A 15,598-nucleotide genomic window follows, 5' to 3' on the forward strand; every position below is an offset into this window, starting at 1 on the left:
TTGCTCCCCTCATGCCTGTTGCGTTGTCTCGTGTTCCGGTTCACTGTGTCCTCGTCGCTCGTATACCTCCCAGGGTCCCATCTTCTAAATCTTACGAAGCATGTAGTTGTATCTAGTCTGATGTACATCGTAATGACATTTAATAGCAGCAGAAGATTGTGAAGGAGGGGATAGAAGGAAGGATGGCACGTGAGAGAGAAGAGAAGTGGGGACCCCGCAAAACGCGTCGCGTTGGCTGACGCCTCTGTCCCTCGTTTCCTCCTCTGTGGGTGGAACGGGTCCGTGCCCACAGCATGCCCAGCGAACCTTGCACGTTATCTTATCCGCCCCATTGTGTCTTTCCCCACACGACCCAGTGTCTCTGTGCCTTCCTTCTTTTTGTTCTTTTCTCTATCTACAACGACACCGACTGTGCCGAGAGTCTCGCACTGCAAAAACTGAAGCGTGTGCAGTGCCAGCACCCGACCACACCCTCGACTCCACTGAACTACAAGTCTTCCTCGGAGGAACGGATTTCTCGAGGAACGGAGAAAGGATGAAGACGGAGCCGATCGAGATCAAGCCCTCCGCTGGGGAGTGGATGGGAACAGTCGTGCAACCCATCTCGCTGCTCTCGAGCTCCGAGCGGGCATGCTCGGACTCCGCTTCCATCTCCTCCTACACAGATAGCGACAGCGACAGCGTGCCCGAAACCGATAGCGAGAGCGACAGCGACAGTGACTCGGACTCGGAATCGGACTCAGACATGAGCATGGACTCTGAAGATGACGAGCTGGATGAGGACGTCAAGCCCGAGGAAGTCAAGTTGGAACTCAGTCTACCGAATGATATCCCGCTGCCGCCGCCGCCGAGACCGGCCCATTTGGCTGGAGGAGACGTCAAGAAGGAGGTGGGGGAAAGAGGGGATGGCGAGGATGAGGATGAGGAAATCGAGGACGCGGATAGGACCCGTGTCGATAATATGCTCGACCTTGACTCTCTCGCCGCTCCACCTGTCCAACCCTCTCCCTCTGTTATTCAGGTTCGGCCTGCCGCACCGATCCTGCCTCAAGCGGCCGCTACGCCTCGCCGGCGTTCACCATCGACGGAGGAAGAAGCGGAGGAAGGACCGGCAGTCCGCATCACGCAGTACACGGCATACAGTCCCGCGGTGGTGGAGGCTGTCGTCCGCGCCGCTGCCCCGCAGGCGTTCAACGGCAACCGGCTTTACTACGGCGTTGACGCTTACAATCCGCCGGAAGAAGGAGAGGACGCGAAGCTCAGCGTCATTGTCATCCCGCCGATCGAAGGCGGATGGGCCGTGGCGCTAATCTCCCACAAGCAGGGTTGGGGGCGGGTGATCGCTGCGCCGCCTGTGTTCCTCCCAACGCCAACCTCAACTTCTGGCGGCAACGCTTGTCCATCGACCAGCCCAAGCATCTCGGCAGGCAGCTTCGCGACCGGCCCGCTCGCGCTTCGGCTATCGAGGGCCAGCTCGGGACTCGACTTCCACCGCATCCCGCTCGGCGGTGTCCCAGCGTTGGGCGAGAAGAACGCGGGCGTATGGGCTAGCGCAATTGCATTGTGGCTGAGCCGGTGGCCGTGGGACCCCACGATCGTCACCCGGCGCGGGTTCCAGTTCATCAATGTCAACATGACCCGAGCGCGCCAGGAGCATCACGACCTGCTGGCCGGTGGGCCGCTGCGTTCAACATCTGTGAAGACCAAGGTGCCAGCTGCACTGCGCAAGGGCAAAGGCAAGAGCAAAAAGGAAAAGATGGCCGAGAAGGCCGAGAAGGCTGAGAAGCGCCGGCAGAAGTCGGACGCGGAGGCTGTTGCACGCGCCGAGCTGAAGCGACAAAGGCGGGAAGAGAATGAGCGCAACGCGGCGCGGAACGCCGAGAAGAAGCGGTTGCGGAAGGAGAAGGAGGAGCAGGAACAGAAGGAGCGCAAGGAGCTGGAGAAGCGGAACAAGAAGGCGGCAAAGAAGCTGAAACAAATGAGTGAGAAGGAGAGGAACCAGGCGTACAAGGAGATGAGGCTGAAGCGCAAGGCGGAGAAGAAGCGTGCACTCGAGGTGGAGGAGAGAGCGCTGAATGACACCCCGGCGAAGAAGTCGAAGAAGGAGAAGAAGAAGGAGACACCGGTCCGCGTCAAGACGGAGCCTGGCGTGGTTGCGACGCCGAGGCCAGTGGTGAAGCAGGAGCCTCTGTGAGCGGTGCATGTCTAGTGACTGCGGATCATCACACCCCTCTACACGCTCTGCACAACCTGCAAACCATCGATTCTTCGCAGGCTGTCCTTGCCTTTGGTCACCGACATTTCCCAACCCACGAACACCTCAGTCCATTCCTCGGTGACCTCAAGTGAACTGCGGATGATCTGCGGATCGACACTGGCACCCTACACTCTGCACCCTGTGTGCCTTCCTCCAGCATGCATAATCGCATCGCCTCTCGGACCTCTTATCTCACTCGCTCGCGATAGCATCCGACACCCAGCGCGCCCCCAACGAAATCGACAGACGCGTCCTGATGCCTAACGCGTCGCAATGACCTCAAAACGGTCGCTCTGCTGTCTGCCAAGAGAGCCTCAAAGCTTACAGCTGCACCTGCGCAGTCACGAGGGCTGGGCGGACCCAGCCGAGTCTGCCAAGCACCGCACATCGCCCGTCGCTCTCACTCTGATTGCGGACCACCGTCTCCACGTGCGGTCGGCATGGCAAGCCACCCAAGTCGCGTATCGGCGACCAGGCAGGCTCCGACTGACAGCGAAAGCTCCACTCAGGACGGTGAAAACAAAAGCATCTCACCTGGGAGTACCACAACAAGCTCGGGGACCCCAAAACCTACCGCGCACGTACGACTTACTAGGGCTTCTGAGTGTCGCTGCCAGGCCCTCCCGTGTGCCTTCGTGCCTGTGTGCCTACGACGTACACCCATGCGTCTGCGCGAGCTTGAGCAGTTAGTCACGACTTCGTCTCGCTTCTAGTCCTGATGGCCTATTGGTCATTACTTCTTTGGAGTAGTGTCAGCGAGCCTGACTGCCTTTGCCTGATGGACATGCATGTTTGCTGCCGAGCTGCCTGTCCAGATCAACCGCCATTCTGCCAGGTAAGCGGGGGACGAGGCTCTGAGGACGTCGGGGGTCAGCAAGGGCTGCTTTACTCCGGATCGAGGCGCCCACGCGAGCGTCCTGGAGCACCCTCCCGGCGCTCTCCACTACGGCAAGAATGGCGGCGCTGGAGGTGTGGGTCTGGCTGAGTGAATGAATTGGACTGGGTCAGTCGCGTGAGAGTCTGGGCCAGAAGGGTTAAGGGCCGGGGATTAGTTTTTGGCTTGTTTCTCTAGCATTTCGGGGTCCATCATTAACCCCGGGGTGCTGGCTGTCCAGCCCCCTACCGGCCAGCCCGGGCTGGCCGGGTCAGACTCGGCTGGTCCGGATGCCGAGTGGGTTTTATGCCGTACCCAGTCGCGGACGCGCATGGACGAGCAAGTATGGATTTAGGGACGACGAAGGCCTAGAAGCCAGAGAAAATCAACCGGATTACGCCAGAATCGACGAAATGCCGATTTGAGGGACCACGACCACGCGAGATCCCGGGCACTCACCGCCGGTTTAATCCCGGTCTCCTCTGGTCTGATGCCTTGGCTTTCTAATCACTCTTTTTGCTCGGCGACTAGAAAATGCAAACCAAACGTCCAGGAGGAAAGTAGAGACCCCGAAATACCCCAGCACCTGGAGCGACCCTCGTTCTGTAATCTGAATTTCCTTTACGTACCTGGACCTTTGGGTGAGGGAAGCTTTTACTGCGTACCTGATAAACATGGCGCTCCGGGCTGCGGTGGGTTTGCGCGGCCGTGGCGCCAGAGGATTGATTGCTCTACGAGACGCCTTGTGGTTGCGAGGGACCAGAAAAAAAATGAGTGTCCGACTTGGAAAGAAGTAAGCGAGTGGGGCTCACTCTCGGGTCTGGTGCTGTGGTGAGGCAGGGGAGCGTGGGCCGAATGTTTTTCACGGTGCAGCGAGCCAGGCTGTATATAAGATATCGAAGAGACAAGAGCACCCCGCAGCATCCATCGAGCTAGTCTCACCGAAACCCCCCCTACCGCCGTCTTTCCTTGTCTCCCACCGAGAACCACACTCTCTTTCTTCTCTTTCTGTTCAAAATGTCTTCCTCGTCCGTCGCCACCCCTTCCGCTACCGCCACTGCCATCCCGCAGGTCTCGGGCATTCCTGAGCAGTGCTACGGCAAGTCGGCCCTCAAGGTCGAGGACTACAAGTGGAACGGCACTGTCGCGGGCACCGACAGCGTCTGCGCCGCCAACTACAACGACATCACGCTCTACTGCTGCCAGCAGGCTGGTGGCTCTGCGGCGTGGGGCGAGAAGAACGCGACCGCGTCCGCCGTCGCGGCCGCCTTCAACCGTGTCGCCAAGAACGCCAACGGCACCGCGTCCCCCGACTGCGGCCTGCAGCTCTGCAAGCTCCCTTCCGACAAGGAGGCCGACTTCATGTACTGCCAGAGCGAGCACGGGGCCGAGGGCTCGTGCCAGACCAAGAACGCCTCCGCCGCCGCCGCCGGCGCCGCCGGCGACAAGAAGGAGGAGGACAAGAAGGAGTCCGCCGCCGTCCGCCTCTCTCCCGCCGGCATTGCCATGGCCGTCACCTTCCTCGCCTCGGCCGTCCTTGCCCTCTAAGCACCTCTGAGAGCACTTCTGAGAGCACACGAAAGGCTCGATGCCTCGCACCCCACTTGCCCCAGTGGCACCACGATCATTACTGCCCCAGCGGCGATGCCCCAGTGGCACCCACCAAACGACTACCATCTCAAAAGACCCAGCGGGTCACCACCACCGCCTAGCAGAGCTAGTCACTCGCTCATTGCATGAGCTCGTCCGGCTGCGCTACGGACACTTGTTGTAGACATTACTGTCATTCCTTACACTATATTATAGATCTCCGGAAATCGGATGCATCTTCGGGTTTTTCGGGTACAATTACGTTGCGATGACTAACTCGACTGACAGTTTGCTCATGCACAGGCTCACGCTTTGCATTTATATATGAGGATCAATGAACATGCAACTGACCTCAATGCACAAGAATGTTGGGTACATGCATGCGTTGGAACGCGACAGCTGGCGCTCCCATGAGTTACGGAACGGAAGACAGCTTGGTCAACCTTGGTCAGCGCCCGTGCTACGATGAGGATGCCGAGCCAGTCCATTCACCCGCCCAGCCAAGCGGCCCGTAATCGTTACCATATTGCATGAAGCTGCCTGAAAATACAATTTCTTCTACATCTACTGAGCCTACGCCACTGTCTAGTGGGTAATCTCGACCATAAGATCGCCAGAGCCGAGCGAGTCGTTCTCGGCGACGAGCACGCGCGCAACCTTTCCGGACACGGGGGCGGACACGACGGACTCCATCTGGGAAAGTCAGCGTTGGAACATAGCCAAAACAATTGGGTAAGACTCACCTTCATAGCGGACAGAACGGCAATGGGGTCGCCGGCCTTGACGTCCTGGCCCTCCTTGACGCGGACCTCGACGACGACACCGCCCATGGGGGCGCCGACGGAGCCGGGCTCGGACGTGGCCTTCTCACGGGTGACGACCTCGACAGCGGCGTTCTTGTCGGTAACAACAACGGCGCGGGTCTCTCCGTTGAGCTCCCAGAAGACCTCACGGGTACCCTTGTTAGTGTCGAGGGGTCCAACAGCTAAGAGCTTGACGGTCAGGGTCTTGCCCTGCTCGATGGGGATGGCCATCTCCTCGCCAATCTGAGGCTTGCCCAGGAACCAGCGGGTCGGGACGACCGAAAGGTCGCCGTACGACTCGAGGAACTTCTGGAACTCCTTGAAGACAGCGGGGTACATGACGTACGACATGACGTCGTTGTCGTTGATCTGGTTGCCGTACTGCTCACGGAGCTCGGCCTTGATCTTCTTGAAGTCGAGGGGCTTCATCGAGAGACCGGGGCGCTGGTCGATCTTGGGCTTGTCGCGGATGATCTTGGAGCGGAGAGGCTCGGGGAAGCCGCCGACGGGCTGGCCGAGGTAGCCCTGGAAGAACTCGACGACCGACGAGGGGAAGTCGAGCTTGTCAGCGCGCTCGATGACCTCCTCGGGGGTAAGCTTGTTCGAGACCATGAACTGGGCAAAGTCTCCAACAACCTTGGACGAGGGGGTGACCTTGACAATGTCACCACAGAGCTGGTTAGCCTCCTGGTAGGCCTTCTTGATCTCGATCCACTGGGTGCCGAGGCCGAGCTGCGAAGCCTGGAACTGGAGGTTGGTGTACTGGCCACCGGGCATCTCGTGGTCAAAGACACCAGAGTCGGAGGCACGGACGTTGGCCTCGAAGCACTGGTAGAGCTGACGGATCTGCGACCAGTAGGTGTTGAGGGCAGTAATGTTCTCGTGCGAGATGCCGGGGCCGAGGTTGGACTGCTCGAGGGCAGCGCAGACGGCACCCATGGCGGGCTGCGAGGTGAGACCAGAGAGGTCGTCAATGGCAACGTCGACAACGTCGGCACCGGCCTTGGCAGCGGCGAGCATGGAAGCGACGGCGATACCGGCAGTGTCGTGCGAGTGGACGTGGATGGGGAGGTTGGGGTGAGCCTTGCGGATGGCGCCAACGAGCATGGTGGCAGCCTCGGGCTTGAGGAGACCAGCCATGTCCTTGATACCGAGGACGTGGATACCCTCGCCAACGAGCTTGTTGGTCAGGTCGAGGTAGTAGTCAAGGGTGTACTTGGTCTTCTTGGGGTTGGCAACGTCGCCAGAGTAACAGATGGTACCCTCAACGACACCACCGGCCTTCTTGGCGGCGTCAATACCGACCTTGAGGTTCTCGAAGTAGTTGAGCGAGTCGAAGACACGGAAGATGTCAAGACCGTTCTCAACAGCCTTCTTGGAGAACTCGTAGATGGCGTTGTCGGGGTACGAGGTGTAACCGACAGCGTTGGCACCACGAACAAGAGCCTGGAGGGGAATGTTGGGAACAAGCTTGCGGAGAGTGCGGAGACGCTCCCAGGGGTCCTCGTAGAGGAAGCGCATAGCGACGTCGAAGGTGGCGCCACCCCAGCACTCAAGCGAGTAGGCGTTGGCGAGAGCGTGCGAGGTCTCCTTGGCAATGTTGGCCATGTCGACGGTACGCATACGGGTCGCGAGGAGCGACTGGTGGGCGTCACGCCAGGTGGTGTCCATGATCAGGCATCCGGGGTAAGCGCGGATAGCCTTGGCGAAGGCCTCGGGGCCCTCGTTGACAATAATGTTACGCCAGCCCTTCTGCTGCGAGACAGAGGTGTCGACCTTCTTGCCGTCCTTGTCGACGATCGAGGGGATGAGGGCCTCGGTCTTGAGGCCGGGCTCACCAGACTGGCCCATGATGGACGAGCCGTTGACGGTGAGGTCACCGAGGTAAGCAAGAAGCTTCTGGGCACGGTTCTGCGACTGGACGAGCTTGAAGAGCTCGGGAGTGTCGTCGATGAAGGTGGTCCAGGTGCGGCCAGACTCGAAGACGGGGTGGGTGAGGAGACGGATGAGGAAGGGGATGTTGGTCTTGACACCACGGATACGGAACTCAATGAGCGCACGGAGCATCTTGCGGCGAGCGACCTCGTAGGTGGCACCAGAGACGGAGCACTTGACGAGGAGAGAGTCGTAGTGGGGGGTGATCTGGGCACCAGCGTAACCAGAGGCGGCATCGAGACGGACACCGTTACCACCGGCCGAGCGGTAGACCTCGATCTTTCCGGTGTCGGGCTGGAAGCCGGCAGCGGGGTCCTCAGTGGTGATACGGGACTGGATAGCGAAGCCACGGCGGTGGATGTGGTCCTGGGTAAGGCCGAGCTGCTCAAGGGTGACGCCGGCGGCGATCTGGATCTGGGCAGCGACAATGTCAATGCCGGTGATCTCCTCAGTGATGGTGTGCTCGACCTGGATACGAGGGTTGATCTCGATGAAGTAGTGGCGGTTCTGCTGGTCGACGAGGAACTCGGCGGTACCGGCGTTGCGGTAGCCGACGGCGTGGGCGAGCTTCAGAGCGTCGCTGAGGATAGCCTGGCGGGTGTTCTCGTCAAGGTGAGGGGCGGGGGCGACCTCAACGACCTTCTGGTGACGACGCTGAACGGAGCAGTCACGCTCGAAGAGGTGGACACAGTTGCCCTGCGAGTCGGCAAGAAGCTGGACCTCAATGTGGCGGGGCTTGTCGAGGAAACGCTCAATGAAGACAGTTCCGTCACCGAAGGCGGACTTGGCCTCGGAGACGGCACGCTCGAAGTTGTCCTTGAACGAAGCCTCGTCGCGGACGACACGCATACCACGGCCACCACCACCCATGGCAGCCTTGATGATGACGGGGAAACCGTACTCCTTGATGAAGGACTCAGCCTCCTTGTAGGACTCGACGGGGCCGGGGGTACCGGGGACGACGGGGACCTTGGTCTTGATAGCGACGTCACGGGCCTTGGTCTTGTCTCCAAGAGCGTCAATGGTCTCGGGGCGGGGACCGATGAAGGCAATGCCGGCGGCCTCAACCTTCTTGGCGAACTCGGCGTTCTCAGAAAGGAAGCCGTAGCCGGGGTGAATCATGTCCACACCGTGCTCGAGGGCAATGCGGATGATGTCGTCCTGCGAGAGGTAGGCGGCGACGGGGGCGAGGCCCTTGCCGACGAGGTAGGACTCGTCCGACTTGTAACGGTGGGCGGACATGCGGTCCTCGTGCGAGTAGATGGCGACCGTGCTCATGGCGAGCTCGTGAGCAGTACGGAAGACACGGATGGCGATCTCACCACGGTTGGCGACGAGGACCTTCTTGAGGGGGCCATTGTGGCCAGCCTGCTGCTTACGGACGCGGTCGACGCTGCCAGTCAGCTCTGGGAAGAGTTCGCAAGCTGCCTGCAGGAACTCACGTCTGGATAGGGGTGCCGGGGGAGCCGGGAGTGCCAGGGGTGGCAGGGGCGGACTTGTCGAGGCCAAGGTGCTGGGCCCAAGCCTGAGGAGAGGAATTAAATTGCCGCCATTGCGAAGTAGACATTGCACGAGTGGTGGGGACACGAGTGACGACGCGTTTGAGTGCCAAGAGTTGAGAAGAACGCATCAGCAAGATTGTCCGGGATACAGTGGGAAACTGGGTGGGGAGGTGGGGGTTTTGAGAGAGTTGGGGGTCACAGAAGACAGAGTGGTGAGAGGGGCAGCAAGCGTCCTAAGAAGAGCAGCGGGATGCGAGCGAGAGCTATAAGAGGCGAGTCTGGAGCAACGGATGAGGAGCTCCGAGAGACAACACTTCTGAGGGGCGGTGGTGGCTTGCTCGACTTCTAAGGCTGTGGGGAAAGCATCTCCTGCCAGAGCAACACGTCGCGCGTTATAAACACGTTGACGAAGGAAGGCGCGTGCGCTGCTCGGGGTTGCGGACCTGGCAAGACCTGAGAGACACCTGGCTGAACCAGCCCCAGTGATGGCCCGGGCGACTGGATGCGAGCTGAGCACATACAGGGCGGTAGCGGCGCCCAGTCCGCTCGCCAGCGCTCCGTGCCGCCGACCCTCCGTCCTGGCTGGGTGTTTCCACCTGAAACCTCGGCACGACGCATAGGTCGCGAAAGACTACGGGTTCATGTACACACGCGCCAGCACGCCATACAGCCCAACTCATAGGTTCATAGGTACGCGGGGGGGAAGACGCAGAGACGCGGTTCCTGCGAGGGATCGCGATGGGGGAGGGGGAAGGACGACTGGGGAACTCGAACTCACCGAAGAGGAGGGAGCCTCGGCCATTGTAGTGACTTTTGGATAGACAGGTAGGTACGGCTGGAACGAAAGGAACACAGAAGAACGGGTGGGGTCCGTCGGGAAGGATCAGAAGGGTATCGAGCGGAGAGGCCCCGGGGGTGCAGCTAGCTTGTGTGGGATGCTAGGTGCGATAAGGTGAGGTGGTTGTTTTGGGCACTCGGGCAGAAGTGCTTGTTGTGCGTGGACCTGGTCGCGGCGGGGGTTTCAGCGAGAAGGTGGAGAAGGAGAAGTCTGGGAGAAAGAAGGAAGAAGGAAGAAGAGGGGGAGAGATGTGAGCGTGTTAAAGAAAAAGTGAGTTAGTGCCGGGGGGGGTGAGTGTCTTGTGTGTGCGGCAGCGGCGGAGGACGGTTGCGGCTACGGTTGCGGCTACGGTATGGCGGGGCAGCGATGTGAGAGAGAGAGTGAGTGGGTGGGTGGGTGTGTGGCGTCAGTCAGATACCGGGCACCGGGGCGGGCCCTGTATCGCCTGAACCGCTCTGCCTGTGCCCCTGGACTCAGCCCGCCCCTGATCTCATCGTCTTTCGGTCGACAAGACTTGCCGCTGCCGGAATCTCTGTCCTTGGTCCACAGACACGACTCGCCCGCTCGCCCGCGTCGTCTGCCCTCTCCCCCCTCTTCCACGCCCGCGACGCCGTCTGCCGTCTGGCCGCAAGGACGCTTTGCCCCAATCAGCGCCCTCGCTCTTGTCACGGCCTCTGATGACTCTCTCCCCCCTCTCCCGAGCAATCGCCCGCAAGTCCTCCCGACTCACGGCCCTCACCGTCCACTCACGGTCCCCCCCACCGATACAGATTGTGCCTAAAATCCCATTTAGTCCAGATGTAGTGCAACCGCTAACTGGCTAATCGATGAGATGTGTTTAAATCCACAGATCCACGCAGCGGGAGAGCGTTAATGGGCCGAACGGTGCTTGATTACTAGTGCTACTAGTGCTGACAAGTCGACAAGTGCTCGTGCTTGTGCGCTGCCGTGCTGGCGCTGCCACTGCCGATCCTGAACTGATGGCATCCATGACACCCCCCTCACTTCCCCTGGTCACTGACCTACGTTCCAGCACACACCCAGATGTACCTAGTCAGCACTCGCCGAGCCCGCTAACCGTGCTAGCCGCCATGGGCTCTGGTCGTGCATCCTGCAAGCACAACCATGAGGCAGCCGTAAAGCAGTGGTGCCCCGAGTATTCCCGAGTGCTTACATGGATTTTGCATCCTTAAAGCTTCTGGTCTCGTGCTACGATCGATTATTTTACCACCCAAAACGATGCGAACGACGCGAGATATAACCGGGCCGGGTGTTGATTGCGAGCCTTTACCGGTCCGCACGGAAACGTGACCTCGCCAGTGCCGCAGCGGCACTGGGCCGCCGGCGACGAGCGCCCACAGGACGACCGATCGATCACTACGCCGCGCTTCTCGGGCGCTCATGCTTCGGAACCCTAGTGCAGGCCGGCCTCGGTAAGATACGAAGCCAAAGAGTAATCTGCGGAGCGCCGATGATCTGTTGTCATTGCCGGTGCGGTGATCGTGCCGCGTTTGTGTGCCTTCCGTGCCTCTCCTGCCATCTTGCGCTCGTGCAGGTCAAGCGAGCCTTGTGCAGTCCCGCTGCAAGCCTGTCGGAGCGGTCTCAGCTCGTGCGCCTGTGCCGCCGGCGTCGGCACCCCCCTTGCACACGAGAGCAGCAGGAACAAGGTTCAGCGCGACAGAATTGTTAATGCGACCACGGATCACGGACGGTGACTTGATTGCCCATTTCCCCACAGCATTGATCCGTAGCGAGGCTGCCAGGATCTCGCAAAGCAGCCATTGATGCAGCCATGTCGCCGTGGCAGGCTGCGTGTCCTGTCACAAGCGGTCGATCTACGGGCACCGAAGAAGCTCGGAAGGAACGCTGCCTCGCAGTCTGCCTGATCGCTTGGCAGGCGCTGGCGCGCGGGGATTCAGGACCGACCAAGCTCTCTCCTGCCTCCGCAGCCTACGGAGCTATGCAACTGACGCGGGTGCCCTGCGATCCAGGACTGCCAGGACTGGATGCATTTCGCGTTCCTGAGGGGTAAGCAGGGAATGGCTTTGCAGCGAGCGGTGCGGTTGGTGCCGCAGCTGGAGAGATGACGAGCTCGATCCTCGTCTCAGGACAACAAAGCAAGCCAGAGCGGAAGACTTATCGCGCGGGTCTCCGACAATGACAATTCTTATCTGCGCGGGATGCCGAAGTCGATGGGACGATAATTTCCAATTTTTCCGCTCGTCCCTGCGGCAACGGCAGGAAACTGCCGGGGTCTCCAGGCATATCAGGCATGTTTGCGGCTGCGGCCTGGCCACGAGCCCATTCCTACTCGATCTCGCGACGGCATTGGCCATTCGCCAAAATACCGAACATGACTCTCTGAGCCTGCCCTCTGTCCGGATCTTGGCCATGGATCAATGACGCTCAACGGGTGCGAGCGCGAGCTGGCCACCCCGACTACCCATCGGGGCTGCTCATCTCCCCGCGGAGCTCTGCGACATGCATTACTCCGCACCACTCGCAGACGGCGAGCACACAAACGATTTACGTCTGACAGTCCGTCGACATCGGAGTGTCTATGCATCCCAGCAAAACAATCTCGGAGTGTCTCCCCTCCACCAAGATCTCACCATGCAGTCGCATACAGCCCCGGCGACGCGGTCTGGAACGCATGCATCGGCCCCCCGATCCACCTGCCGTCTCCCCGAACGCCATCGCTCGCGACTGGTCGCGAGAAGCGTCTCCCCCGCGAACCCCGCGGGCGTGACGGGCTCCGCTGGCGTTGCTGATCCGTTCGCACCACTCGACGCCCCCGTTGAGAGCTCAGCGAGAGCTGGTTCGCTGCTGCGCTTCGGTGGGTTCAGCTGCTTCGCTGGCTCTTCGGCGGATTGCATCGAATCATTTGATTTCCCGACAAATCGGGCGCCGCGCTGGCTGACAAGCCCAGCCAAACGAGTTCATAGGCGCGGTTAAATCTCGTCAAAATCGGACAGCTCAGGCACCGCTCTCTGTTCACGGGCCGCATCACGTGAATCCTTCGTGCTGACTGCATCACTCGCCGACTATCTTCGGACTATGTTGTGTACAAGAGCGACACGACTCCGAGATGCCGAGCTCATGTTGCAGGGTGGGGAGAGCGGGACAGAGTGCAGCCCACATGTCTGTCGGGTAGCCCGAGAAAACGGAAGTGTAGCTGGGCGATCACGCCGGACAAACCGCGAATACTAACAGACATGGGGCGTTGCGCCCCGCTCATCACACAAAACATGTGCCAGGCTAAGCAGGTACAGCGCACACGCTGTCTCAGTCGCTCGGCCGGGCACGCGCCCTCGGCTCTATACACTCTATACAGTGTGTGCAGAGGTACGGTAGTACGGAGTTACGGTCACGAGCGCATAGTCCGATAAGGACTCCAGTGAGAAGGCGCGAAGAAGCCCCAGATCCGACCCCATCACGAGGGATCTGCGGGTGACTAACTCTTTCCGGGGCGGGCGCGAGCTTCTGCAATCCTGCAATTCTTCGAGGCATGTGAGACATTTGTGCGGGATCCGGCGCGGACACGGGAGCCACCACGGGCATCCGAATTCCGAGCCTCGTGTTCGCCACTTGGTCACTTGCACGTTTTACTCAATCGCTCATGACAGACGGCCCGTACGCGCCGTACGGCCCGTTGACTACAACTGTGTTTGAAGATGTCGCTGCGCATATGAGTAGACGTGAAACCAGATTCGCGAGATCGCCCGCACTGAACGCTCTTTCTCCGCAGCTGTGCACCTCCACCAGCGCTTAAACGCCCCGACAAGCCTCTGACGCATTGACTTAGAACTCACTCTGCTTATCAATTACCAGCACTCGTGTCCGAGATCCCATTGATATCTTTAGCATCGTCGCCTGCGCGTCCTCGAGAGCGATGCACTCGACGTCCAGCACAGCGAGCGCAGCTACCGGAGATGGCCGATGCAGGCATAGCGTGAGAGCCATGTGAGGCTCACGCCGCTACGTCACCGCACTTCAACCGAGGCTCAAGCTGACACTAGCGCCAACGCCGATCCAACGCCCCTCGGTCATCGGACCGGCCATGGCAGCTCTTTTAACCACCACTTCGTTTCCCACTTTACGACTCTCTTCACTCACTCTTTCTTACTCTCTTACTCTTCTTCTTGACCTTCCAGCAACTCTACACGCACAATGAGTCAACAAATGTACCAAGCATCTGACGGGAAGTGGTATCCCGTCTCGTCGATGCCGCAGGATTACGGAGGCGGCGGTTACGGCGGTGGTGGCGGCTACGGCCAGCCCCAGATGCAGTATGGCCAGCAGCAACCCATCTACGTCCAGCAGGGCCGTCCCGGCGGCGGCGGCGCTGGTGCTGCAGCGGGCGGCGCGGGATGTCTTGGTAAGTCTCGAGCTCCTGTTCGCCAGCTAACGAGCAGCGGCGCTCTGTGGTGCTCTCCTCTGTTTCGACCTTGGGGCCTGTCTCTTCTAAGCGCTCCACCGCGGATTTCTCTCCCTCTGGTTCGTTTTCTTGCATGGCTTTTCGCATTTACAAGTGAGTGCAATCCTCCCCGAACCTCTCGCGCCTGCTTTCTGAGCAGGGTTTTACCCCCAGTTGATAGATATCGTCGTCGAACTGACCGATTCCCAGATACATGGATCCGACATGACCTCACCGCATACGCATTCCGACCCTTCTATTTTTATCCCACGCTCTCCCGCCCAGCCTTTCCTCGACTGCCACGAACGATCGATGGATGGCCAGACCATCACGTGATACGAAATGTGCGGGACCAAATGAACCCCAAGCCACCACGTGGCTCAATGTCTTGGCGCCCGGCTCAACATTAAATTGCCACCCACGCACCGCCTGCGGCCTGCCCATCTTTCGTCCCCAATCGCAACAACTCAACTTCTTCTCACAACTCTACCACCTCTTTCTTCATCAACGAACGCCGAACACGAGCAAGAACCATGTCCGCGCCGCAGCAGATGTACCAGGCCAGTGATGGGAAGTGGTATCCCGTCTCGTCGATGCCGCAAGGCCACCAGCAGAGCTACGGCGGTGGTTACGGCGGCGGCGGCTACGGCCAGCAGGGCGGCATGCAGTACGGACAGCAGCAGCAGCCCATCTACGTCCAGCAGGGCCACAGCGGTGGCGGCGGTGCCGGAGCGGGTGGTGCGGGATGCCTTGGTGAGTAATGAGCGAAGGGCGAGCAGGAGCGAGTGTAGGGGTTCATCGCCTCCTGGTCAGCACAAGTCGACCTACGAGCGACGTCGTCTTGCCCTCTTCTTCAGCTGGGGTGTGTTTGATGTATAGCTAACATTCAGCTGCCTTCTGTGGTGCCCTCCTCTGTTTCAACCTCGGCGCGTGTCTGTTCTAAGCACGTCGCGGCCGCCCGTTAGCGCTCGGCAGCGCTCGCTAGTGCTCGCTTCAACATAGAATTCCTCTCTCGTCCTCTTGTCCTTCTTCGCCTCGCCTTCTTAATAACTTTCGCTCCGAAATGGGTTGTACACGGAATCGTCGGAATGCACTGATTCTTTCTTGCCCCCCGCTGCTTCACTGCTAATCATACTGACCAGGCTGACAAAGGATACCCATGGAGGGACGAACGACCGACACCGGGAGCGATGCCGCTCGGATGTCTTGGACGTTTCTTGGACTTTGATATGGGGACCCCGGCGCCCGCCGCGGTCCGGGGGGAGCTTACGTCAGTGCCGACGATCATCTGCACAGCTTCGGTGCTTCATTACTTCGGCGGGCGGCGCAGTCGGCCCTCTGGTCTTCGGAGACGTGCTGCGGGGAACCAACGGAAAGGGGGG

The 15,598-nt window shown here is 60.0% G+C and overlaps 5 protein-coding genes across 5 annotated transcripts; 4 read left to right on the top strand and 1 right to left on the bottom strand.

The window, feature by feature from the left end:
- Positions 1–535: 535 nt before the first annotated feature.
- A1Q1_05195 (TPR Domain containing protein) lies at positions 536–2,194 on the top strand (the record flags this gene model as incomplete). Its single annotated transcript, XM_014322002.1, has 1 exon — positions 536–2,194. One exon carries the CDS (start codon positions 536–538, stop codon positions 2,192–2,194), a length of 1,659 nt encoding a protein of 552 aa, XP_014177477.1.
- Positions 2,195–4,148: 1,954 nt separating this feature from the next.
- Positions 4,149–4,679, top strand: A1Q1_05196 (uncharacterized protein; the record flags this gene model as incomplete). The annotated part of the gene is made up of 1 exon (XM_014322003.1): positions 4,149–4,679. One exon carries the CDS (start codon positions 4,149–4,151, stop codon positions 4,677–4,679), a length of 531 nt encoding a protein of 176 aa, XP_014177478.1.
- A 627-nt stretch (positions 4,680–5,306) lies between these two features.
- A1Q1_05197 (uncharacterized protein) lies at positions 5,307–9,089 on the bottom strand (the record flags this gene model as incomplete). Its single annotated transcript, XM_014322004.1, has 3 exons — positions 5,307–5,414; positions 5,465–8,852; positions 8,902–9,089. The coding sequence occupies 3 exons, from the start codon at positions 9,087–9,089 to the stop codon at positions 5,307–5,309; spliced, it is 3,684 nt and encodes a 1,227-aa protein (XP_014177479.1).
- Positions 9,090–13,969: 4,880 nt separating this feature from the next.
- Positions 13,970–14,552, top strand: A1Q1_05198 (uncharacterized protein; the record flags this gene model as incomplete). The annotated part of the gene is made up of 2 exons (XM_014322005.1): positions 13,970–14,177; positions 14,398–14,552. The coding sequence occupies 2 exons, from the start codon at positions 13,970–13,972 to the stop codon at positions 14,550–14,552; spliced, it is 363 nt and encodes a 120-aa protein (XP_014177480.1).
- Positions 14,553–14,749: 197 nt separating this feature from the next.
- A1Q1_05199 (uncharacterized protein) lies at positions 14,750–14,977 on the top strand (the record flags this gene model as incomplete). Its single annotated transcript, XM_014322006.1, has 1 exon — positions 14,750–14,977. The coding sequence occupies one exon, from the start codon at positions 14,750–14,752 to the stop codon at positions 14,975–14,977; it is 228 nt and encodes a 75-aa protein (XP_014177481.1).
- Between the last annotated feature and the right edge of the window lie 621 nt (positions 14,978–15,598).

The sequence above is a fragment of the Trichosporon asahii genome, assembly GCF_000293215.1.
Source record: "Trichosporon asahii var. asahii CBS 2479 unplaced genomic scaffold scaffold00071, whole genome shotgun sequence".
NCBI classification, from domain to species: domain Eukaryota; kingdom Fungi; phylum Basidiomycota; class Tremellomycetes; order Trichosporonales; family Trichosporonaceae; genus Trichosporon; species Trichosporon asahii.